The sequence below is a fragment of the Lithobates pipiens genome, unplaced genomic scaffold, assembly GCF_037356315.1.
Source record: "Lithobates pipiens isolate NorthernLeopardFrog02 unplaced genomic scaffold, aLitPip1_a1.2 Scaffold_10, whole genome shotgun sequence".
Classification (NCBI taxonomy): Eukaryota; Metazoa; Chordata; class Amphibia; order Anura; family Ranidae; genus Lithobates; species Lithobates pipiens.
Genome location: NW_027507686.1, coordinates 166,530,606 through 166,554,804, shown reverse-complemented (window position 1 = coordinate 166,554,804; position 24,199 = coordinate 166,530,606). Strand labels below are relative to the sequence as shown.

General features: G+C 41.1%; 1 protein-coding gene across 2 annotated transcripts in view; it reads left to right on the top strand.

Annotated features, from left to right (window-relative positions):
- Window positions 1–24,199, top strand: part of CDC42BPG (CDC42 binding protein kinase gamma) — a 304,707-nt gene that overhangs the window by 153,575 nt on the left and 126,933 nt on the right. For both annotated transcript variants that reach the window (XM_077459264.1, XM_077459254.1), the window contains exons 5-6: window positions 17,914–18,062; window positions 22,321–22,414. In XM_077459264.1, the coding sequence (XP_077315390.1) occupies window positions 17,914–18,062; window positions 22,321–22,414 (243 nt within the window). The remainder of the gene's footprint in view (window positions 1–17,913; window positions 18,063–22,320; window positions 22,415–24,199) is intronic.

The window sequence follows — 24,199 nt, the reverse complement described above, 5'->3', positions numbered from 1 at the left end:
TTTCACTAGACCCTGAAAAGGTGCTGGACTGCGTGGAATGGGAGTACCTTTGGGAGCTCCTTCCGAAATTTGGCTAAAGTTCTACTTTCATTTCATGGATTTGTTCCCTATACTGTGCCCCAACTGCCTGTGTTGGTACCAATTCTATGCTGTCCTCTTCTGTTTCTATACTCTGAGGTACTAGGCAGGGCTGCCTACTTTCTCCATGGCTCTTTGCCATAGCACTCAAACCCCTTGCTTCTCTTATCTGCTCGGTGAGGGTTGCCTGTGGGTACCTGGAAAGAAAGAATATTGCGGTACATGAAAGGCACCCTGTTGTACCTGGGGGATCTTGACTCTTCCCTCCACTCCACCTTGACGTTTCTGGTGTTCCCTCTCTCCTCAAATCCTACCCCCACAATCCCCTTTGCTCCACTTAAGGTTATGATGAAATTTCGTTACTTAGGTGTGGAGGTCCAACGTAATCTTGTTTTGTGACCGATGGCTCTCTCCCACTGCTTCACACCTTCATTAGCAATTGCTCCACATGGAAATCTCTCCCCTTCGGTTGGGTAAATTTTATATATATATATATATATATATATATATATATATATATATATATATATATATATAGTGTGTGTGTATGTGTGTGTGTATATATATATATGTATACACAGTGGTGTGAAAAAGTGTTTGCCCCCTTCCTCATTTCCTGTTCCTTTGCATTGTCTATAGTGTGTCACTATATTGTCACACTTAAGTGTTTCGGAACTTCAAACCAATTTAAACAATAGTCAAGGACAACACAAGTAAACACAAAATGCAATTTGTAAATGAAGGTGTTTATTATTAAAGGTGAAAAAAAATCCAAACCATCATGGCCCTGTGTGAAAAAGTGATTTCCCCCTAAACCTAATAACTGGTTGGGCCACCCTTAGCAGCAACAACTGCAACCAAGCGTTTGCGATAACGTGCAATGAGGCTTTTACAGCGTCCTGGAGGAATTTTGGCCCACTCATCTTTGCAGAATTGTCCTAATTCAGTTAATTCAGAGGGTTTTCGAGCATGAACGGCCTTTTTAAGGTCATACCACAACATCTCAATAGGATTCAGGTCAGGACTTTGGCTAGGCCACTCCAAAGTCTTCATTTTGTTTTTCTTCAGCCATTCGGTGGTGGACTTGGTGTGTTTTAGGATCATTGTCCTGCTGCAGAACCCAAGTTCGTTTCAGCTTGAGTACACGAACAGATGGTCGGACATTCTCCTTCAGGATCTCTTGGTAGACAGCAGAATTCATAGTTCCTTTTATCACGGCACATCTTCCAGGTCCTGAAGCAGCAAAACAGCCCCAGACCATCACGCTACCACCACCATATTTTACTGTTGGTATAATGTTCTTTTTATGAAATGCAGTGTTCCTTCCACGCCAGATCTACTTAGACACACACCTATATATATATTTTCTGCTGCCCTTTACAAATCCTTTTTCATCACACTGGACAAAACAATTACCTATTGTGTGGGCTGGACACATTCTTGTAATTGCCAAGTCGGTTTTGTATCTTCCGCTTGATCGTGGTGGTTTAGCTCTCCCACATCTTGTGCTTTACTACTGGGTGGCCGCCCTTGTGATGGTTCGCTGGTGGTTTGTGCAGTCTAAAGACAACGCTGCTGTTGCGCTTGAAGCCCCACTGCTTGGCTCTTATGCGACCCTTAGTCATTTGCCCTTTTAGAGCAAAAACTATAAATAACAAACAATTATTGTACAAAATAGATTAGATGAATACCGCCTGGGCCTTAATCAAGGTAAGCTCTAAATGTAAACAATTGAATCTAAAGATGGACACATGGGAGATAGGGTATGAATTCCATAGAGAGATATTTAATGGTTAAATACATACCCCCGGCTCACCTCCAAGCCTACGACTGGTGAAACACTCAACGGGGGGTAACGTCCAGCCCTATATATCACCAATGGTGACTGCAGGGGGTAGAGGAAAAACCAATCAGCACAAAATTTATAAAAAAGATTAAAGCTACATGTAATGGTATAAACGCGGAAAATATCACCTCGTACATACCAAATAAAGGGTTAATGTGGGAATACTACATGGAGCAGGAATGCCAAGATTTTAGAAAGATTTGAGATGAAATAAATGCGCTCTCAACCAACCTAAATGCATACAAGAGTACAAAAATGCACAGCCTCATTAGATAAGGGGCCTATGATAAATGGAGGTGCGTAAGTTTAATTGAACTATAAATAAAATCACCTGAACCCAATAGGGGGTTCTATGTTGGTTGAATAACCAGGATCAGTAATTGGTATCCGACAGAAAAGCCTAGCCTAAGCAAAGGCAAAACAATGGGCGCAATGAAGCCCCTATCAGTACAAAAAAGAAAAAAAAAATCAAATAACTTGAAATATCCAACAACGGGAGAGGCTGAGGAAGTGTGGATCAAACCCAGCCTCGACCTGATTACTAACCTTCGTTCAGCACGCATATTGAATCGGCATCCCTGCAGAGCCGGCAACCAGCCTGTGATTCAAGGGTCTTGTATACCCCCCACTCTGGCGTTCAAACGTGGACGCCGACAGCGAGCGAACTCAACACCACACTGCGCATGCGCCAAATGTGGACTCCGACAGAGAGCGGACTAAACATCACACTGCGCAAGCGCCCGATACATGACCCAAGCCTACAATCCCCAGAATACTTTGCAGCTGACATCGCGTCGTCACAACAACAGCGTGATTGACGTGAATGTCAGCAATAACAGTGCAAAGTAAAATAGGATGGAATATACCGGATGGGGGAGTGAAAGCAATGGCACGGCGCTAGATGCCAGTGACCACAGTGTATGTATTAACGGGTACTGTTTCCACAGATCAGTACCCGGGGCGTCCATACAGGCACCAAAAATGTGAGAAAGGCCGGTCCACCCGAAGGGACCTCAATCAGCAAGTCGGGCAGGAAGGAAGAGAGAACGGGGGCAACAAAAGCAAAAAAATTGAAATATAGTCAAATAAAGAATTAATCAAAAAATGGAAGAGAGATGCTGCCTACTGATTAAGCAGACAGTATAATCAAATCCGAATATAGTGAAAATAGCAGATTACCAGATACAGAACCAGGCAATACTCAATAAGGAACTATGTAGCTTGATTATACAAGGATAAAATATTGGGACAAATATGTTAAAGAAAACAATGACCAGATTACAGATAGTCCAAAAATAAGTAGCAAAAAAATGATTGTAGTGCAAATAGTTAACATACAATGCAGTACATAATTAATAGAGATTACAGAACAGTATAATTACATAAATTTTAGTCACAGAAACAGAAAAATGTGTAAAAAGAGATAATTGTGAGAAGAAAAAAAGGGGGGGGGGATTCTTTCCTTTTACCTCCGACTATTCCGGTAAAAATACGGTAAGCATGGCTGGTTATTAAGTAGAGCTAAGCTTGAGTATGTCTGTCATAGATTATAAAAAATGTTTGAAAGTAATATATTCATTTAGTCCAGGGTACTTGGTGGCATCTAAATTGTATATCCATTTAGTTTCAAGTTGTAGTAGGGTGGAATCTATTTCTCCGCCCCGGGCATGCATCGGTACATGCTCAAGGGCGGAAAACTGTACCACTCTAGAGTCGAAATTATGATGATAACCAATATGTCTGTTGAGGGCGGTGGTACACTGACGTTTCAAAAGGGGTAACATGATCTCTGATACGTTTAAAGAAAGGACGTTTCGTTTTGCCGATGTAGAAACATCCGCAAGAACATTTGGCTAAATAAACTATCCCAATGGGGTTTTACAGGTAACATTGTATTTAATAGTGTGTTAGGATCCATTGGCCAAGGAAACATAGGGAGAATTAGAAATGAATTGACAAACGTCACAAGATCCACAGGAGAAGGTACCCTTCCTGGTGACCTTGGTACTTTGTTTAGACACAAAATGACTGGTAACCAAGCGATCCTTCATAGATGAGGATCTTCGATAAGTGAGTTGGGGATAGGGCTTAATATATTTCTGGATTGTCTCATCTGCCAAAAGAAGAGGCCAGTACTTCAGAAGTTCTTTCATTTGGGAATGTTGTCTTGAATAATGAGTAATTATCCGGATTGGTTGATCATTAGTGGGAGTTTTTAAAAAAAAAATTAGCTCAGTTCTATTAAGGTTAACCACTTTATTGAAAGTACGTTTTAAGAGTGACTTACTATAGCCTCGCTGATTAAGTCTAGTAAATAGATCTTTCGCAGCCAAATGGAAGTCCGCATCCAAAGTACAGTTTCGTCGAAGACGAAGATACTGGCTATATGGAATGCTGTTCAGTAACGGTTGGGGGTGGGCACTGGAAGCTTGCAAAATGGTGTTTCCTGAAAAAAGGTTTGATACGGGGATGAACTAAGTCTACCACTGTTGTCTATCTTAATTTGCAAGTCCAAAAATTCGATCTTAGATTGACTATGTTCCATAGTAAACCTCAGATTGAAATTGTTATTGGTTAGTTCATCAAAAAACAACCTCGGTTCATCTCCAGTACCTGTCGAAAATAAAAGAACATCATCGATATATCGATGCCAGCCCAAAATATGTCTGGTCAGATTAGAGTTGGTCATTGGCAAAAATATCCCTTTCCCACCCCCCCAGGTAGAGGTTGGCATAAGAAGGGGCACACTTAGTGCCCATTGCCACACCCTGTACCTGGAGGAAGTGGGAAGAGTCAAACACAAAAAAATTGTGTGTAAGAATGAACTCCAGGAGCTGGAGAACAAATCCACCATATGCTTCAAAGGCCAAACCCCATTCACTAAGTTGGGCCTGAATAACTTGAATTCCTTTTTCATGTGGAATGGAATTGTATAGGCATTCAACCTCCAAGGCCACCAACCAGGTGTTCAAGGGAAGTTGTTTGCCTTCTAAGATGCGTAATAGATCAATGGTATCCTTAACATAAGAAGATGAGGATAGTACATGTGGAAAAAGATATTTGTCAAGTGCGCTAGCATTCTCCGTTAATCCTTGACCGCCAGAAACAATTGGTCGGTCTGGGGGATTAATCATGGGCTTATGCAATTTGGGCAAAGAATAGGAGGTGGGAATTTTGGGATATTTAACGTTAAGATATTTCCAATTGTTCAGGTCTATAATGCCTAATTGGTAGGCCCTAAAGATCATTTGGTAATATTGTGCATTAGAATTGTCGACAATTGATTTAGAGACGGGGCGGTACCAATGTCTGTTGCCAAGGATGTCAAAGCACATCTTTTTATATGCCCCTGCATCCATGACACAGACATTCCCTCCCTTGTCTGCAGGTTTAATTACAAAGTCAGGGTTGTTTTGAAGATCTCTGAGAGCTTGACTGTGTTTAGGGGATAAATTGTATGGTTCATGTTCGTCTAATTCAAGATTCTTAATTTCCGATATGATTTGTTGCACGAATGCCCAATTTGGGTTCCAGGGTTTTGACTAAAAAAAATAGGTGCAATATGAGGGTCAATAGACTGAGAGCTTAAGGGAAACATCAAAGAAAGTGTAGGCTCACTTACTCTACGAATCATAGAAGCAGAGTGAGTGTTATGAGAGAGTGAAGGAGGTGCTGGTGTAGCCAGTGCGAGTTGTGTAACGGGGCCAGAGCGAGAGCTCACTAATGGCAAAGGAGTGGAAACCTGTGAATTGGAAAGTTTAGAACGAACCGTAGAGTCGTGGTGCCGTACCAGAAATGTGAGTTGATGGGGTGGTGGATGTGTCCAAACGGTCCCCCTTCCTTTTCTTTGGAATCCTTTCCTGGGATATATCTCTGTAGGAGGTGGAAGTGCTGGAAGAAAAAGAAGCAACATTAGGCATATTACGGTCCATATGAGGTGCATTAGAAGTGGATGTTTTTTTTATTAGGAGTGGTGTTTAAGTTATGCCACTTATATGCATAATTGTTGTCATAGGCGGATTTGTCACGAAGGAACTTGGCGTCCTTTACATTAATGATGTCTCAAGTGTAGTGCTCAAGATGTGTTCGCAATTTATTTTCTTGCAAAGTAAAGCGTTCAGGATCAACTAGAATGTCGTTTTCTTCATACCAATTAGTAATCTGGAGATCAAGTTGTTCCAACTCTAGTTCATGTTAATTATAATGGAAATCATTTGGAAGGAACAGCCTTGCAGGTTGTCCTCCCAAGACTTTTTCAAGGAATCACTTTTCTTATATTAGCAAAAATTTGGACTCTCAGGCCCCAAGGAACAACCTGATGTTCAGAATATTTTTCAAAATAAATTTTGTGCCAATAAATTCGTGCTTTACATTCCAGAAGACATTGTAGTCTCATAAATGAACGATCCAAATCCGCATCAGTGATGCTAGCGTCTTTTCTAGAGGACCGAATTTTTGTCATGAGACCATTCCAAGCATCCCCACAAAATGCCGCCATACTAAAATCGCAAAGAGCAGATCTAATTGTTTCAAATCAACTGGAAAGGAGGGGGGAAAAAAAGTGGGGGAGGGAGGGAAACCGATTAACCACTTGCCGACGATGTACGTCGACAGGATGGCACGGGCAGGCAAATGGGCGTACATGCACGTCCCTTTAAATTTGCCGCCCTGCCATCGGGAGCGCGCTGGTCGGGACCCCCGTGAGTCCGGTCGCGGGACCCGCGGACTCGATCGCCGTGGGCATCCCCGCGATCGTCTCACGGAGCGGCCAAATGAAGAAATGCCGTTGTAAACAGCATTTCTTCATTCTGCCTAGCAACTAGTGACACTGATCTCTGCTCCAAGTGATTGGAGCAGAGATCAGTGTTCACTAAATGAAAGCCCAGCCCCCCCACAGTTAGTAACACACCCCTAGGAACACTTAACCCCTACACTGCCACCCACTGGTTAACCCCTTCACTGCCAGTGTCATTTACACAGGAATCACTGCATTTGTATAGCAGTGATTACTGTATAAATGACAATGGTCCCAAAAATGTCAAAAATGTCCGATGGGTCCCCCACAATGTCGCAGTCACAATAAAAATCACTGATCGGCGCCATTACTAGTAAAAAAAAATAAAAAAATTATTAATAAAAATGCTATAAAACTATCCCTATTTTGTAAACGCTATAACTTTTGCGCAAATCAATCAATAATCGCTTATTGCGATTTATTTTTTTACCACAAATATGTAGAAGAATACGTATCGGCCTAAACTGAGGGAAAAAAATTTTTTTTATATATTTTTGGGGGATATTTATTATAACAAAAAGTAAAAAATAATGTGTTTTTTTCAAAATTGTCGCTCTATTTTTGTTTATAGCGCAAAAAATTAAAACTGCAGGGGTGATCAAATGCCACCAAAAGAAAGCTCTGTGGGAAAAAAAGGATGTCAATTTTGCTTGGGAGCCACGTCGCACGACCGCGCAATTGTCAGTTAAAGCGACGCAGTGCCGAATCGCAAAAAGTGGTCTGGTCTTTGACCAGCAAATTGGTCCGGTCTGAAAGTGGTTAAAGATGGAGAAAAGAGGAAATTCGGCATATATCACGTCACATGTTTTTACCTCTACAGCATTCCCTTGTAACCTTGTACTGACCTTTGAGCCCCTTTAGAAAAGATGTCTTCCTGAAGACCAATCAACATCTGCCTGGAAGAAAATCACCTGGCTTTTAGGAAAAAACTCAAGACCTTCCTCTTTTAGCAGATGATCAAAGCTCGCCACAGTGCCTAGAGGCGATTCAGTTCGCATTGTGCGCTATACAAGTATTTCATTCATTCATTCATTCATTCAATGGTGGCTGGTGCTCAAAATATTTGGGGGGCCGCAAACCAAACTGAAAAATACTGAACCCTCCCCATCAAATGCAGCCTCACTGTACCTGCCAGATGCAGCCACTTGTAATCCCCCAAACCCCCCCCCCACATGCCGGGCTTGCGGCTCTGGCAGACCCCCCTGACACTCCGCTCCAGTGCGTGTCACCCGCTCCTCTTCCTCAGATTTGGCCAATCAGGAAACAGTTATGATGCCCTGCCTCCTGATTGGCGGAGAGGAAGGTTAGTGTGAAAACAGTGCAAATTAATTGGCTATCATCACACAATTGGGTGGAATCAGGGCGCACTCTTTGCGCCCCGAGCCCACCCTATTGTGAAGCCGTTTGGAGCCTCTGACTCTAATCAGGTGCTTCAAAAAGCACTACCCCCTCCTGCCCCTGCTATAGGAATCCATGCGTCTGAAAAGGGGCTGTGCACATGGATGGGGGGGCGGCACCCGTGCACCCACAGTGCACTAGCTGCTACTGCTGAACACATCTCTAAACCGCTGCCGACCCTGACGAATGATGACTGGGAGGACTGCATGCATCAATTCTTAAAAACTTTGCTTTGCTCTAGAGATCGGTTTCTTCATCTGAAATTTCTCCATTGTGTTTACTATACAGCCCAACATCTGTCTCTTATTTACCCTGAGACCTCAGACATTTGCCTTTGTTGTGGCACATAGGTGGACACTTCCAAGTCTTTTGGTCATGCCCGGTTAAGCAACAATATTGAAATGGAGTGGTGGATACAGTTAATATTTTGAGTGATCTCTTTTCCATTGGATCAAGTCACTGGCTACCGGGCCTTGTGGAAGGGGTGGTGCCTGCTACGCACATAGAGAAATTCTTACACTGCCCTCCCCTTGTACAAGCTCACCTACGCTTGTAGGAACTGTCCAGAAATATTTGATAAGATCTGGAGCTGTTGGGTTGATGCGCAAGGTGTTTCTGTCTAATCCATGCCTTACTTGACTGTTTCCATTTTAACTCTGTATTGTGGATTCTCTGGCAGAATGCCAGCCTCTCTTCCCCAACCGCCCCCCCCCCCGCCCTCCAATTTTTTTCCCTTTTTTTTTTTTTTTTTTCCCTCATATTTATTTTTTTCTTTCCGCCTCGCTGCTGACCAAACATTTCCACTAACTCCCATTGGGCATATTTTACTGCTTTGTGATGGTACCACACCTTAATGTTATATTGCATAATGTGCTCATTATTCCTCTTTCTGTGAATGTGAGCTATTGTTGTACTATTTGAATTCCTGCATAGTTCTATGTGTTCTTTTGTACTTTTATACGTATCTGTATATCCTTCAGAGTTTAATTTTAGTTTAATAACTCACTGTTTAATTTTATTTTTTTCTTAAGACAAACTAATTTGTTATACAAATGTACCCTCTTACCTGTCAATTGGGGCCTGAGAGTACAGAAACTTTCATCTACTGCATCCCAATAATCACCCAAATGTAGGAGGTACAGGATGGAGTTCACAAGCAAAGTAAACTGGAGCCTTTCACCTGCATTGCCCCCTAAAGGCAGCAATGCATATTTATCTTTGAGTGCTGCGTTGAGAAGTAGTGTTACTCAAACTGTATTCCAGGATTTGCTTGTCATTAGCTGAGAGAACATGTAGTAAATTAACCACTTAAGCCCCGGACCAATTGTCAGCCTAAGGACCAGAGGTATTTATACAATTTCGCACTGCTTTAACTGGTAATTGCGTGGTCATGCAATGTTGTACCCAAACAAAATTTGCGTCCTTTTCTTCCCACAAATAGAGCTTTCTTTTGATGGTGTTTGATTGTGTCTGCGATGTTTTTTTTTTTTTTTTTTTTTTTTTTGCAATATAAACGGGAAAAAGACCGTAAATTTTGAAAAAAATATATATTTTCTACTTTTTGTTATAAGAAAAATCTAATAAACTCAATTTTAGTCATACATTTAGGCCAAAATGTATTCAGCCACATGTCTTCAGTAAAAAAAAAAAAAAAAAAAAAAAAAAAGTCAAGCATATATTTATTGATATGCGCAAAAGTTGTAGCATCTACAAACTAGAGTACATTTTCTGGAATTTACACAGCTTTTAATTTATGACTGCCTATCATTTCTTGAGGTGCTAAAATGGCAGGGCAGTACAACCCCCCCCCCCCCCCCAAAATGACCCCATTTTGGAAAGTAGACACCCCAAGGAAATTGCTGAGAGGCATGTTCAGCCCATTGAATATTTTTTTTTTTTGTGATTGACAAAAAAAAAGTTACTAAATTTATATATTGCTCACACATGCCATGGTTATATATGTGGAATTGCACCCCAAAAACCAATCACCGCCTTCTTTGATTTCACTCCTCACTACCTGTCCGTTTCGAAGGCCATAAAATGCTAAAATAGCACAAACCCCCCCAAATGACCCCATTTTGAAAAGACACCCCAAGCTATTTACTGAGAGGCATGTTTAGTCCATTGAATATTTTATATTTTGCCACAAGTTGCGGGAATATTACAAACTTTTTATTTATTTTTTTTGCACAAAGTTGTCACTAAATTATATATTGCTCACACATGCTATGGGCATATGTGAAAGCACACCCCAAAATACATTCTTCTGAGTCTCCTGAGTACGGGGATACCACATGTGTGGGACTTTTTGGGAGCCTAGCTGCGTACGGGACTCCGAAAACCAAGCACCGCCTTCAAGATTTCACTCCTCACTACCGATCAGTTTTGAAGGCCATAAAATGCCAAGATGGCACAAAACTCCCCCAAATGACCCAATTTGGGAAAGTATACACCCCAAGCTATTTGCTGAGAGGCATGTTGAGCCCATTGAATGTTTTTTTTTTTTTGCCCCAATGATTGAATGACAAACAAAGTCACCGCCTTCAGGATTTCTAAGGGTGCAAATTTTTGTTTTCACTGCTCATTACCTTTAACAAATATAAAGAGCTGCGCTAAGAAAGATTTAAGTGTGAAACTGTGATCAAAAAATTAATTTGATAGTGACCCAATCATAATTAAAGTGCAAACAATAATTAGATAAAATTACAATAAATAAATAAATGCAAATTCATAAGTGGAAGTTCATAAATAAAAATTGATAAGTGGAAATTGTTAAATTAATAAAATTACCATATAAATAAATACGAATTCATACATGAAACTTAGTAATTTGATTTTGACACTTAATATAAGCGAAATAGAAAATATTAGTCCATATAAATGTCCCAAAAATTTTCATGCAAAGGGATCAGCAGGAATCCAGTGTAGGATCAAACAAAACACCCTTTGAAAAAGTGCAGAAGATGCCACCACCAATATTAACTCTGGCCGCTTACCTGAGCCCGAGGTCCCTGTTATATGGGACCAGAAAGCGCCTAGATTAATCCTCAGGATGGGCACTTCGGATGGCAGACAGGAAATCTCTCCCCAGCAACGAGATGTTACACCGCGATAAGCAAATCCATATAGAAAGAGATGCTCTCATAGCATAAAAACCTTTATAATTTATTTATATAGTGCATACATGTAAACTCGCATTATCCGGATACAAGAAAAGCCATAAAAATGTACGAGCGGGCCGGCTCTAGACTACCGCCCGTTTAGTTTTGGGACTGGCGTAGAACGCAGTGACATCAGCACGCCGGGATCCCGTGACCACTTCTTTGGGGGAACGGCGTGCTGACGTCACCACGTTCTACTCCAGTTCCGGAACTAACGGGTGGTAGTCGAGAGCCGGCCCGCTCGTTTGTTTTTATGACTTTTTATTTATTTTTTCCTGCGACTTGTGTCAAAATATAAAATATTCCATGGACTCGACATGCCTCTCAGCAAATAGCTTGGGGTGTCTACTTTCCAAAATGGGGTCATTTGGGGGGCTTGTGAACTGTCCTGGCATTTTATGCACAACATTTAGAAGCTTATGTCGCACATCACCCACTCTTCTAACCACTTGAAGACACAGCCCTTTCTGACACTTTTTGTTTACATTTTTTTTGCAAGAAAATTACGTTGAACCCTCAAACATTATATATATATATATATATATATATATATATATATATATATATATTATATATATATATATATTTATATATATATATATATATATATTTATATATATATATATATTTATATATATATTTATATATATATATATATTTATATATATATATATATTTATATATATATTTATATATATTTATATATATATATATATATATATTTTTTTTTTTTAAAGCAAAGCCCCTACAGATTAAAATGGTGGGTGTTGCATTTTTTTTTTTTCCACACAGTATTTGCGCGACGATTTTTCAAACAGTTTTTTGGAAAAAAAAATACACTTTTAATTTTAATTGACTAAAATACACTATATTGGCCAAATTTTTGATGAAATAAAAAAGATTCTTAGGCCGAGTACATGGATACCAAACACGACATGCTTTAAAATGGCATACAACGCTCAGTGGCGACAAACTACATACATTTTTAAAAGTCTTTACAGGTTCCCACATTAGATTTACAGAGGTCTACTGCTAAAATTACTGCCCTCGATCTGATCTTCGCGGTGATGCCTCACATGCATGGTGCAATTCCTGTTTACATATGATACCAGACCAACGCTTGCGTTTGCCCCTTTGCACAAGAGCAGGGGGGACAGGGGCGCGCTTATTTTATTTATTTTTTATTTTGCTTTTTTATTTTTTAACCACTTAATAACCAGCCCATAGCCGAATGATGGCTACAGGGCGGTTTAACTCTGGGAGGGCATACTATGATGTCCTTCCAGAATTTCGCTCCTGCGCACACACAAGAACTTCCCCGGCGCATCACTGATCACGGTGAACAGTCGTTGATCGCGTCCATTTACCACGTGATCGCTCTGTCAAATGATGGAGCGAACATATGTAAACAAACTGGTGTGATTTCCGGTTCCTCCCTCCCCTCTCCGTCCAGTGTGAGTGGAGAGGGGAGAGATCGGTGACACTAGCGCTGTGGGCTGCATGTGTAGTGCCCACAGCGTTGCTCAGTGACAGATCCATCGATCCATCCATGCATACTCTGCATACCCATCCATCCATAATTAGCCATACTCAGCCATACCCAATTGTACCCGGCCATACTTGGCTGTACCCAGCCATCCCCATTCATGCTCATCCATGCCACATCCATGGCACTACAGTGCCTCACAAAAGTGTAATAAATAATAAAATTTGAAACTTGTGTCCCTAGAACACCAGACGGTGCTCCCTGCATGTTAATCCTCTGTATGTGACCACGCTGTTTAAAAGTCTCACACATGTGGTATCACCGTACTCAGGAGTAGGAGAACTATTTTTGGGTGTAATGTTTGCCATGTACATGTTATGTGTTAGAAATATTGTGTAAATGGACAACATTGTGTAAAAATAAAATGTTTTCATTTTCTTTACACATTTTCCAAAAACTTGTAGAAACAAAATGACATGTTCAAAAGACTCGATATGCCTCATAGATATACTTTGGGTTGTTTTCTTTCCAAAATGGTGGCATTTTTGAGGCGTTTCCATTGTCCTGATACTCCAGGCCCTTCAAAATTGTAAGAGGAAGTCAATAAATTAAATGTGTAATTTATGCTCCAAGAATGCTTGATGGCGCATGTTGGGCCTCTGTATGTGGCCATGCAGTGTAAAAGTCTCACACATGTGGTATCGCCATACTCAGGAGTAGTAGAATGTGTTTTGGGGTGTAATTTGTGCTATGCTGTGTGTGAGAAATAACCTGCTAATTATAACAATTTTGTGAATAAAAAAAAAGAAAATCTTGATTTTGCAAAGAATTTGGGGAAAAAATTACAACTTCAAAAAACTCACCATGCATCTTACTAAATACCTTGGAATGTCTACTTTCCAAAAATGAGTCATTTGGGGGTATTTGTACTTTCCTGGCATGTTAGGGTCTCAAATGAGATAGGCTGTCAGTATTTCAGGTGTGATCAATTTTCAGAGATTGGCACCATAGCTTGTGGACTTTATAACTTTCACAAAGACAAAATATACACAGATTTGGGTTATTTTTACCAAAGATATGTAGTGGTATAAATTTTGGCCAAAATATAAAATTTAGCAAATTGGTAATTTTTCTTCATTAACAAACGAAGAAAAATGCATATTTTTTTACAGAATTTTCGGTCTTTTTTTCCCTTTATATCGCAGAAAAAAAACCCCAGCGGTGATTAAATACCACCAAAAGAAATCTTTTTGTGTGAAAAAAGATCAAAATTTCAAATAGGTACAGTGTTGCATGACTGAGTAATTGTCATTCAAAATGTGAGAGCACCAAAAGCTGAAAATTGGTCTGGTTATTAATGGGGTTTAAGTGCCCAGTGGTTAAATAGTTTCTTTCATTTTTTTTTTTTTTTTTTTTTATCTTAGGGAATGTAAATATCCCCTATGATAGCAATAGGTAGTGGCAGGTACTCATTAAAAAAAAAAAAAAAATGGGGTCTATTAGACCCTACATGTTTCCTCTGCTCTCAAAGCATCTGACCACACCGTTCGGTAAAATGCTTTCCCAATTTCCCAATGGCGCTGTTTATATCCGGGAGGGGAGACATTCCCTCCCACTGCTTGTAAAAGCAGTCTAGAACAGGGGTCTCAAACTGGTGGCCCTCCAGCTGTTGCAAAACTACAAGTCCCATGAGACATTGCAAGGCTGACAGTTACAAGCATGATTCCAACAGGCAGAAGCATGATGGGACTTGTAGTTTCGCAACAGCTGGAGGGCCTCCAGTTTGAGACCCCTGGTCTAGAGGCTAATTAGCCTCTAGGATTGCTTTTACATGAAAGCTGATCACTGGCTGAAAATGATACCTAAACCCACAGGCATCATTCTAGTATAACCATTCAGAGTCCAGCAACATACCAGTACATTGCTGGTCCTTATTGGACATGTATTGTAATCTATTTTTTTTTTTTTCATGCAGCCTGTTGGCAGAACGAAAAAAAGACAGACTACCTCCTTACATCCACCCACTTCTAATGATGTGCATACATGCACCATTTATATATGCCAAAGTATGGGGGCATCCTCCTACAAAAGTTTTGCCACGTACACAAGGGCAGACTTTTCCACGGGCAAGCCTCCGTCGGAATTTCGACCGCATGTACGCTGCATTAGGAGCAAATCGCTCCTCCACCCCTGCTGCCCCCATGCTTCGACATATATGCTCTTTTTTTTTTAATTGTGGTGGTGAAATCGCCTCCTACAGCGTTGGAGTCACGGCTTTATGTATCGTGGGAGCAAACGCTGTGAAGATAGATAAATCCACCCTGCAACTGAATGGCGTACCTGCTAAACCAATTGTGGTTAACATTAAAACAAAGTAACATTACAGTATAACAGCAAGACCATACCATACCTGCAAAGCAAATACCAAAAAAGTTAAAAAATAACACATTTTTTTAACGCAACCTGTGCCTGAACTAGATATATGCAAATTCTGTTGCTGTCAAGATAAATAAATCCGTGCATGAGGGGAGGTAAGAACGAAAACATTCTTATCCCTCCACTTCATAGCGAGCAAGTTATTACACTGCAAGCAGGCTCTCTCCCCCAGCCTAAGACAAGAATCTACAAGCTGCTGGGGAAAGTCCCGGCGATTAGGTCGCACGGTGCCACATGCTCCAATCTGATCAAACAAATGACTAAACAGTGGCACGCTCGGAAGGTACTGTTTGAAAGACAAGCGGCCAGAAAATTTAATCGGGGACTCATCAATGCAGACAACTTGATTGGGAATAAACAAAGCTGCAAAACATTGGTTGAAGTGGTTTAAGGGGCCGAATTTTGTAGAGCCGATCTTATTCAGGGTCTCCACGAGGATGACAAAGTTCATTGTCGTTGAAGTGCAAGAACCGCAAGATCTGCTTGTATCGTTTCCTGGACATGGAGGCAGAGAACACGGGCATATAGTCAATTGGGTGCATGGACCAATACGTCCACAACGTCATGAATTTATGTATGCCCATGTTGAGGGAAAGGCCCAGAAAGGTCTTAAATTGTCGTAATTGGTTTCCAATCTCTGGCAAGGGGAAGGCAACTGGGGATTAGCAGCTATGTGTTGACCAGCATATGAATTAGTTTGGTCCACAATAGATCTATAGAGATCTTCCATGAAAAACAGCAAATAAAAATAAAGTGGTGTCAAATCAGCTGTTTTCACCTAAATACCAGGTTGGCCAAAGAATTCGGGAAGAATGGGTTCTGCAGAAGTGGTGGGCACCCAATCAGGATTGGCAAATTCTGCAGAAAGGACACTATGGGAATGACGGGCCTGCCTTTGTCTTCTTGCTGGCAGCGGAACACTACTTGTGCTTGCCACCTTGCCAGCTTGAACTGCACTTATGAGACTCGCCATGCCACCAGGTGTTACCGCAGTGCTGGATGTACGTCCAGGGTGTACTAGGCCTCTGGTGCTTGCCAGTTCATCAGAAGGAATAGCGGCACTAGTACTGGCTCTCTTCTCCATACCTGCGATTCTTGCACCTCAACATCAGAAGATCGGGATCGGGTACGCCTGACCTTAGCAGGGACCTCACCTTCGTTGTGTTTTGTAAGTGACAGTGATCGATCGATACTGCACTTGGCTGGGCGGAGGGGCAAAACGCAGGTGCTTGCAGGTATCTGGGCTGATCCCGCTAACAATGCATTTTTTGGAACCCTAAACTGCTGGGGACGCTAGTATAGATCTGATCAGATATTCATCTGTTCAGATACTATACCACAAAGGGAGATGTATACTTTGCACTAACCGGACGCTGCCTGGGGCGACGCAGACCCTATCTGACCCTAAAACCTAATTGATATCACCCGCCGGGCGATTAGGGGGTTAAACCTTTATTGGGTAATAAATGGCAGGTGCCCTGATACTATCACCCGTAACACTTATACAGTGATCACTGGTGAAAGGGTTAACTAGGGGCAATCAGGGGGTTAAAACCTTTATTAGGTAATATATGGGGGTACCTGACACTATATAAAAACCTGACGGGGAACCTAAATAACTAACTGGCTAACCAGCGTCGCCAGTGACACTTATATGGTGATCACTGGTGAAAGGGTTAACTCTAGGGGCAATCAGGGTGTTATACCTTTTATTGGGAGGGTAGGGGTCTACCCTGGACCTAAAGGGGCCTAAAGCTAACTGCCCTGACACTTTTTACAATCACAAATGACACTAAATGCAGTGTTCAGTAAATAAATGACCACTGCGATGACACTGTGACTGGGGGTGATTTGTGTGCCTACGTGTCAGTTTAGTGTTTGCACATTTACTATGATGTCTTTTCTCCTCGCCGTTCTGGTCAAAAAGACCTCCACGAGGAGAGTGACATCACTTCCTCCTGCCTGTGTTTACAGTTCACAGGCAGGGGAAGCTTCTCATTCGCCAGGAGCGATCGCGAGGGCGTGGCCAGAAATCAATGGCCGCCCCCTCAGGAACGTATCGCTCCTGAAGCAAAACGGACTGCCGCCGCCAGCGGAAAGCGGGTCTGATCGAACCCCCCCCCCCACCCGCTGAAAAGCAGGCAAGTACAGGTACGTGCATGTGCCTGTCCGTGCCATTGTGCCGACGTATATGTACAGGCGGCGGTCCTTAACTGGTTAAGACTTTACGTAAAGTCTGAGAAATTTTTCACCTTTTTATTTATATACCACCTGCCACCCTTACCAGCCTAAAGTTTTCATGTATTCAGTTGCTGCTACCCCAGACTCCATCCAGCTGTTGGTCTTAAAATGCTACTGATGGGTCACATGGCTGTTTACATGTAACCAACTGGGTGACACTGGCCTCCATGACTCCAACTGCTCAATGTTTGAGAAGTGTGTGTTTTATTTTTTTAATGATCTGGTGACAGGGTCTTTCTAGCCATTACTGAAGTGTGAAATTAACATTTAAAAGTGCTTTCTGGCAGTCGATGCCTAAATAACTTGGAATGTGATTGTTGTAAATACACTACAGATTCCTTTTAATTTTATTTGTAATGTGTTGAACTCTGCTTCCTTCATGCTGTATATGTAATCCTTACACTCAACAGTGGAATATCCATTTGTGCTCTGATGTTCTAAAATGTAATGCATTTTTTTTTATTTTTTTAAGTACCTAGTGATGGATTACTACGTTGGAGGAGATCTGTTAACTCTGCTTAGCAAGTTTGAGGACCGTCTACCAGAAGACATGTCTCGTTTTTACTTGGCGGAAATGGTGTTAGCCATAGACTCCATACATAAACTGAACTATGTACATAGGTAAGATCATTTTTGAAAAAGTTATAGAATGTAGAAATCTAGTACAGACATGACAGATGTAAGTTAAGCAGAAGCATGAGGACCTGAAGGTCTTTTTCATGCCTCTGAATCTGCATTAATGTATTTTTTTTTTTTTTTAAATGTGTGCTCAGATTTATTTAAAACACAATTGAATTCATATTTTAACTGCAAAACTATAACGGCAAGATGTTGTGCAGTTCTCCAAAGGACACTAGGCTAATGAAATAATGTTTATACTACTTATTTACCTTAAGCAATTCTGCATGAGAAAAGCCAACTAAACAGTGGAACCAATGTTGATTTTAAAAAAACATTAATGCTAGCAAGTCACAAGTGGACACACATTTCAGTCTGAAATAAAGTAAATAAAGGATCTAAGGGAAAGCCGGGGTATGCCTTTTATTAAACTAGGCTGAGACACTCAGCCAGATCCCTTAGGGCACATATGTCAAACATAAAACCCATTGGCTGAATCTGCCCTGCCAGGCCTATGTCATGTGGCCCTCGCAGCCAGAATGTGGCAGAACTCTTGTTGTTCTGCCAACTTTGACTCACCCTTCGCTTCCACTCCCTTCTGTATTTACAAGGGTAAGGCAGAGCCACATACACATAGGTACTATAGCTGGGCCTGGTAGGAGAGAGATGCAAGGAAGCTTTGGGGTAGTTAAGGCTGCACACTGTGCATAGCGCACCCCTAAACACTGCACTCTGTACACACCAGACCCCTGACGCTGCACTCCGTAAGCACTCCTGAGCCCTACACTCTGTACATAGCAGAGCCCTGCACTATTTAGGTAGCGCACCCCCCGAACCCTGCACTCTGTATTTCTGTACTCTATGTAGCCTAATCCTGAATTCTGCACTCTGTGCATAATGCACTCCTGAGCCCTGCGCTCTGTACGTAGCGCACCTCAGAGACAACTGGCCCTTTGCAGGCAGCCATACTGCTGATTCGCCCTGTGATTTAAATTGAGTTTGATGCCCCTGCCTTAGGGTATTGGGAAGATACTGAAATGCCCATCTGCTCAAAACTTCTTTTTAAACTACTATTTTATGCTGAAAAGATGATGAAAATGTTACAGCTGTACAGTGGAAATCCTCAGATGCTCCAAAAATTGCTCGATGCTAAAGTCTAATAAACTAAGCACTCCCCTGATAAAAATGTAAATATAAGGCAAGAGCCTGCTCACGTAAGTCTGGTAAGATTTGTCCCCCCTGGCTAGAAACATAATCTGCTTTCCATGTAGACTGATATTCCACATTCACTGATGGGCAGGCAAACTGGAATATGATTAGACTGATTCACAATGCAACAGTTATTTGTTATTGGAAATCATGTAACATAAAGTACAATTTTTTTTCCTGTATTGCAGTGGAAAAAAAAAAAAATGAAGACTCTCTTCCTTAAAAATAAAATTTAACTCGGGAAAATATTAAGGAAGAGAAGCACATTACAAAGCACAATTGTGCAAAAAAATCTTAAAGTGATTGTATACCCTTTTTATTTTTATTTTTTATTTTTTATTTTTTTTAACCTACAGGTAAGCCTTATTTAAGGCTTACCTGTAGGTAAAGGGAATATCTCCTAAACCTGTACGGTTTAGGAGATATTCACTTTGCATGCAGCCGCTGACATCGGTGGCACATGCACTGTGAATGCTCAGCTGAAGGTCCGGGAGATGCTGCTGGACCTTGCCAGGAAGAAGACTCCCGCAGAGTGACATCATCACAGCTCTGGCCAGTCACAGCGATAGACGCAAACCCCAGAAGAAATGCAGAGGGCAAAATGTCAGTTCCCTCGGTGTGGACCAGGCTGCGATACGGGGACCTCGTTCTAAGGTAAGTATTTCATAAGGAGCTCGTATGCTGTGCATACTAGCTCATTATGCCTTTGCCTTGCAGGGTTTTTCTTCTTTTTTTTTTTTTTTTTTGTGTGGGTATACAACTGCTTTAATATTAAAACAGAAGTGTGGGGTTGGAAAAAAATGCACATGCAGTGCATTGATCCTATGTCCCTCGTTGACTCCAACTAAGAACTGAAGGAGCGGTAACTGTCCGTCACTGGCTCTCTGCCCTGCCCCTCCAACATTTACTGGAGTTCTAGGCTGTGCATTTGGTAGGTGGGAGTGGTTGGCTCATTCTCTGAGGCACTCTTGGGAGACTGAGCCAGATGCTGATCAGGCGTTTGGGCGGATCTTGACGTTGTCAGGATCCCTGCAGAGTCTGGACTTTAGCCCGCTGTCAGCTGATTGTGGGTCACAGGAGTGCACTTATTTTTTATAAAAACTTTGGCTATATTTCCCTTTGATAAGACACACTTGGTGTCTAAGGCACATGATTGGATACCTGAGTGAAGTCCTTCCTAAGGTTTTTCTCCCTTGCTGTTGCACATGGTTGTGTTATGGCTAATTGCATTCATTCATACACCATGCATGCCACCAGGGGTAAACCTTGTCTGGTGCTCACTGCTTTAACCTCCCACCCTGCCTCCTTCCCCCGTTAGGTCAAGGTATGTGTTTTTGGGATAACTTATCTTTAACAATCACCTTAGAGAACCGGGTATTGAACCCCAAAATGCCTATTGAGAACGGACCGATGGAAATGGGCAGTGTTGGAGGTCAGAGCAGTGGGGAGAGTCCATCTGCTATAATCACTTGATCGGTCCTAAATTTGTAAAAAGAGCAGCAATAAATGCCTAACAGCGTGTGGTGTTAGGACAAAATTATTTTCAAAGGTGAAAGGCTCTGTGTAGTAAACCTAGGAAAGCACTGGTGATGCCAAAAATTTTATCCAAAGGTCTCTGCAAACTTCTGAAGAAAGCTGTGTACATTAAGCCCCTGGAATCTTCTGTTTGTGTATTTACTTCTCAGTTTGTGTAGAGATTAGCCCCAGAAAACTTTTGCTTTATTTGCAAAGAAGCAAGATTTTTTTTTTTTTTTGTGTTGGAGAAATTGTAGATGGTTTCCGATTTGATATGGAAAAATAAGTTGTGATCTAATTGTAAATTTTTTTTTTTTTTTAGCAATTACAAAACATTTTTATCCATTTTGTAAGGAAAGCGAAATGCCCCTTTTTTATACCTGCACATTTTTATCTGAAAGCTGGGTGTTCCCGGTCCTACAGTGTGTATGGATACGAGATGATTTTTCAAAATTGCCTTATCTGCACTGAATTTACTATTAAAACTGTAAATGTATTTTGTATATTAAAATGGTGTTGCCACCAAAAAATAAAAAATTGTTTAAAATTCTTAAAAAAAAAAATATATATATATTTTTTTTACTCACCTCTAAATACCTGTTGCTAGGGGGTCCCTCGTAGTCTGCCTTCTACCTTGCCCGGGCTGGTGACATCACTTCCCCTTGCGCCGCACAGTCACCTGAGACCTGTCACGTGTCCCAGGTGACCCTGCGGCGTATCACGGCGCCCTGTGCCGCTCGCGCATGCACAGTGGGTGCCCGTCTGTAAAGCCACAGCCGGGTGCCCACAGTATGAATGACTGCGCCGCGAGGGGAACAGGGGGGGGGGGGGCTTCGTTCCCCCGCATCGCTGGACCCTGGGACAGGTAAGTGTCTGATTATTAAAAGTCAGCAGCTGCAGTATTTGCAGCTGCTGACTTTTTTTTTTTTTTTTTTTTTTTTTATAGGGGGTACCCCACTTTAAGCGGAAGGACCTGATGTACATCCAAGCATGTTTTCTTTTTTTCTTGTTCAGTTTGAAATCCTTTTACCTGTGAAACTTACAAAAATTTAATGGAATATTTACCTTGGCATTTTGATTTTTTGTTGAGCAGACTTGGCTAATGGCCCGTGCACACTATAAGAAAATCGGGTGAACATTTTCATCCCAGGAACGATCACACGATTTTCTCATGATGTGTACACAACGTTCGACAGCAGATTCCGACATTCTGGGTCAAAATTTCCAAAGGGATAAATGCCAAGATTCTTCTCACATGGGAATGGAAGATTTTTGTTTTACTATTTTCGTATGAGAAGTAGCAGATACGAAAGACTGTGCATGATCAGAAGCAAAAAACAGCCTTTTGTCGTACGAGAATTTTCATACATTATTTCCTTCCTCGGTTCCGACTTGCTATGAAACCTCGAGGAAAACCGGCAGATTGTTTGGTTTTCTCAGTGTGTATGGGGCTTTACTGTATGTCTTTATAAACCACTTTGCAAGTAATTGTATGTAGAGTAATTTGAGTAATTTTGAGTTATTTTCTTCTACACAGAGATATAAAACCAGATAACATTCTCATTGACATGAAAGGCCACATCAGACTTGCGGACTTTGGATCCTGTCTAAAGATGAAACCAGATGGCATGGTAATCATGCATTTTGTATTATCCTAAAATTATTCTTTGCTTGACAATAGGTCCATTTGACCTCAAGATATCCATTGGTAAGGTGGACATCTAGAAATAACAAAATCTGTGGCGTGAAAGGGATGCAAGCAAAAAGTAGGCAGATATACAAATTCTACAAAATCTGTTGTAAATCAAATGTTTTCTGCACCACTGTGCATTCATTTTATAACAAACTTCAAAACCACATAATATTATGAATATAAATGTAACGTGATAAAAATGAAATTGCGCAATCAAGAATAAAATTAAGTGATCCAAAAAAGTCTGTGTAAAGTCCATTCATATAGTGTCAGAAACGTTCAATCCTCCATCATTAGATCTTGAATATAAATCCACCAGCATATGTAGCCCATATAGCACGATCTGCTAATTGAGGTCTTAAATATCCGCTCCAATATAGGGTCTATATCCAAGAATGCTCTACACTCAAACAGCAATGCATGGGAACCCTCTGCACTCAAACAGTGATGCTACACCAATATTTCATAAAAGAAGCTCCTGGAAAAAGCAAGCCAGTGTAGCCATGTTTATTAAAATTTCCTCCATTAGAAACACCAGTAAACGTTCCAAACACGGCTGTATAACTTGCATAACTGGCCACTGAAAGCATGCAGCGGTATGATGTCCCATAAGCTCTGCCCCAACTGTTTCGTCTAATAGGACATCTTCAAGGGACCTCTTGAACTTTAAAGGTTGGTATGTTTATACTCGTAGTCAATTTGTAACTCTATCCAAAACTTTTTCACGTTTTGAATAGCGCTGGGAGAGATTGTTACCAGGAAAAGAAACGAGGGGATTTCCTCCAACAGGAATGCAGACAGCAATAGAAACCTGACTGAAGTTTTAACATTTCTGCACTGCGTTGAAAAGTGCTTGTACTCTTGGTGCAAATTATTGTACTACTGGCCCTGTTTATGTAAATGAGTGACTTATTCTTTTGAAGTTATAACTTCTTGCATTCTGATTCAATGCTTGCTTTTTCTATCCATCTACGTTAACCACTTTCAGACCGGACCATTTTGCTGGTCAAAGACCAGACCACTTTTTGCGATTCGGCACTGCGTCGATTTAGCTGACATTTGCGCGGTCGTGCGACGTGGCTCCCAAACAAAATTGACGTCCTTTTTTTCCCACAAATAGAGCTTTCTTTTGGTGGTATTTGATCACCCCTGCGGTTTTTATTTTTTGCGCTATTAACAAAAATAGAGCGTCAATTTTGAAAAAAACGCATTATTTTTTACTTTTTGTTATAATAAATATTTAAAAAAAACATTTTTTTCCCTCAGTTTAGGCCGATATGTATTCTTCTACATATTTTTGGTAAAAAAATCACAATAAGCGATTATTGATTGGTTTGCGCAAAAGTTATAGCGTTTACAAAATAGGGATAGTTTTATAGCATTTTTATTAATAATTTTTTTTTTTTTACTAGTAATGGCGGCAATCAGCGATTTTTATTGTGACTGCGACATTGTGGGGGACCCATCGGACATTTTTGACACATTTTTGGGACCATTGTCATTTATACAGTAATCGCTGCTATATAAATGCAGTGATTCCTGTGTAAATGACACTGGCAGTGAAAGGGTTAACCAGTGGGTGGCAGTGTAGGGGTTAAGTGTTCCTAGGGGTGTGTTACTAACTGTGGGGGGGGGTTGGGCTTTCATTTAGTGAACACTGATCTCTGCTCCAATCACATGGAGCAGAGATCAGTGTCACTAGTTGCTAGGCAGAATGGAGGAA